This window comes from Meleagris gallopavo, chromosome 26, assembly GCF_000146605.3.
Source record: "Meleagris gallopavo isolate NT-WF06-2002-E0010 breed Aviagen turkey brand Nicholas breeding stock chromosome 26, Turkey_5.1, whole genome shotgun sequence".
NCBI lineage: Eukaryota > Metazoa > Chordata > Aves > Galliformes > Phasianidae > Meleagris > Meleagris gallopavo.
In genome coordinates, this window is record NC_015036.2 from 5538097 (window position 1) to 5539593 (window position 1497).

General features: G+C 63.5%; 1 protein-coding gene across 1 annotated transcript in view; it reads right to left on the reverse strand.

Annotated features, from left to right (window-relative positions):
* Nucleotides 1–1491, reverse strand: part of LOC104914389 (transmembrane serine protease 5) — a 3764-nt gene extending 2273 nt beyond the window's left edge. The window contains 6 exon segments of the mRNA XM_031556847.1: nucleotides 41–84; nucleotides 86–143; nucleotides 215–350; nucleotides 650–967; nucleotides 1167–1266; nucleotides 1349–1491. Of these exon segments, the coding sequence (XP_031412707.1) occupies nucleotides 41–84; nucleotides 86–143; nucleotides 215–350; nucleotides 650–967; nucleotides 1167–1266; nucleotides 1349–1471 (779 nt within the window). The 5' untranslated portion in view covers nucleotides 1472–1491.
* Nucleotides 1492–1497: the final 6 nt, after the last annotated feature.

The following is a 1497-nucleotide window of genomic DNA, read 5'->3' on the forward strand; positions in this document are numbered from 1 at the left end:
GAAGGCGGCGCCCGCCCGTTCCGCCCAGGCCTGCCCTCACCTGATCTGCCACGCGTCGTCCAGGCCGGCCCCCACCTGGGCGAACTTCCTGCCCGTCCTCCACCCTCACGTCCGTCAGGTTCACCCCCTTCTGATGTATGGCTCTGCGGAAGGAGCAGCAGCAGCCCAGGGAGCGGTGGGCTGCCGCCCCGCCCCCACCCCTTCCAGCACCCACCTGAGCGCCCCGAGCTGCCGGCACAGCCGTGTGCCCAGCGTGGGCTGCCAGCGCTCGTGGCAGGCCAGCAGCCATCGGGACCGGTCCTGCGGCCGCACCGCCAGCAGGGAGGCACCTGCCTGGATCCTGAAAGACACTGACAGCACCGACCTCACCTCCCTGCAATGCTTCACGCCGGGCCTACCGCGAAGCAAACTGCAAAGCAATCTGTTTGTAGTGAACGATAAACTGCAAGTAAAACTTTGGAAGCGTTCTCAGCCCGGCTTTGCTGAGAGGGCGCATGCAAAGGTGGGACCACGCCGTGCACTGCAACACGGGGATGCAAAAGCAAAGTGAAACCATTGCAGCATGCAGCTGAGCTAAGAGAGAGGTTCAGCAGAGATTCGCTGTCCAGGAGTATCTCAGGTTCAGCAGGGGCAGTGGGAAGGGGGAAACCTCCTCCAGGTGCCCCGCGGACCACGGGCTCCTCCTCCTCGCCCTCACTGCATGCTGTCACAGTGTCTGATGCCTGTGGCTTGGCCAAGCCCTGGTGTGGCTGTGGGCCCCCGAGGTGCCATCCTTTGGGAGAGGAGAGCAGCAGGTGAGGAGTGCGGCCAGGCAGGGTGCTGGGCAGGGTGCTGGGGCTGCTCTGCAGGTACTGACCCAGCAGCCAGGCTCCAGTCACTGCTGCCGCCAGCAGCCCCATGACCCCGAGCGGCAGCAGCAGCAGCCTCCAGGTGGTGCAGAGAGTTTTGGCTGATGTATTGGCAGAATCTTTAGGAAACAAAGAGAGATGATCACAGCCTCCTCCATCCCTCACCCTCCATTCCTTGGATACACCCTCAGGTCCCTGTGCCCCTATACTTGGGACCCTCCCACTCTTTGCCCCGAGGTGATGCACTGAAGCCGTGGGTTCTGGAGGAGGCTGAGACCCAGGCAGGGCCCCTCGCTCCCCTGTCCACACACAACTCACCGTGCTCCATCCTCAGCTCTGCTGTGGGGCTCTCACAGCTCTGTGCAGTATCCCCAATGCCAGGCAGGTTGTGGGAACGGTGTTCAGCTGCATCCGGACCCTGGGGAAAGGAGCAGGGAGCAGATCAGCAAACAGCCCGGGTGCCACAGAAGAGGACAGCTTTGCTCAGCAGCACTGCTCACCATGCCAGCACCGCGCACACAGCCACTGCTTCCCCCAGCAGCTTGGGTTTCCCTCCCCGTGCCATGCGCACCGCAGGGCTCAGGGTGTGCTGAAGGGGCTCCTTGTTTCAGCTTCCAAACCATCTCCCAGCTGCCATCCCCCTTCCCCC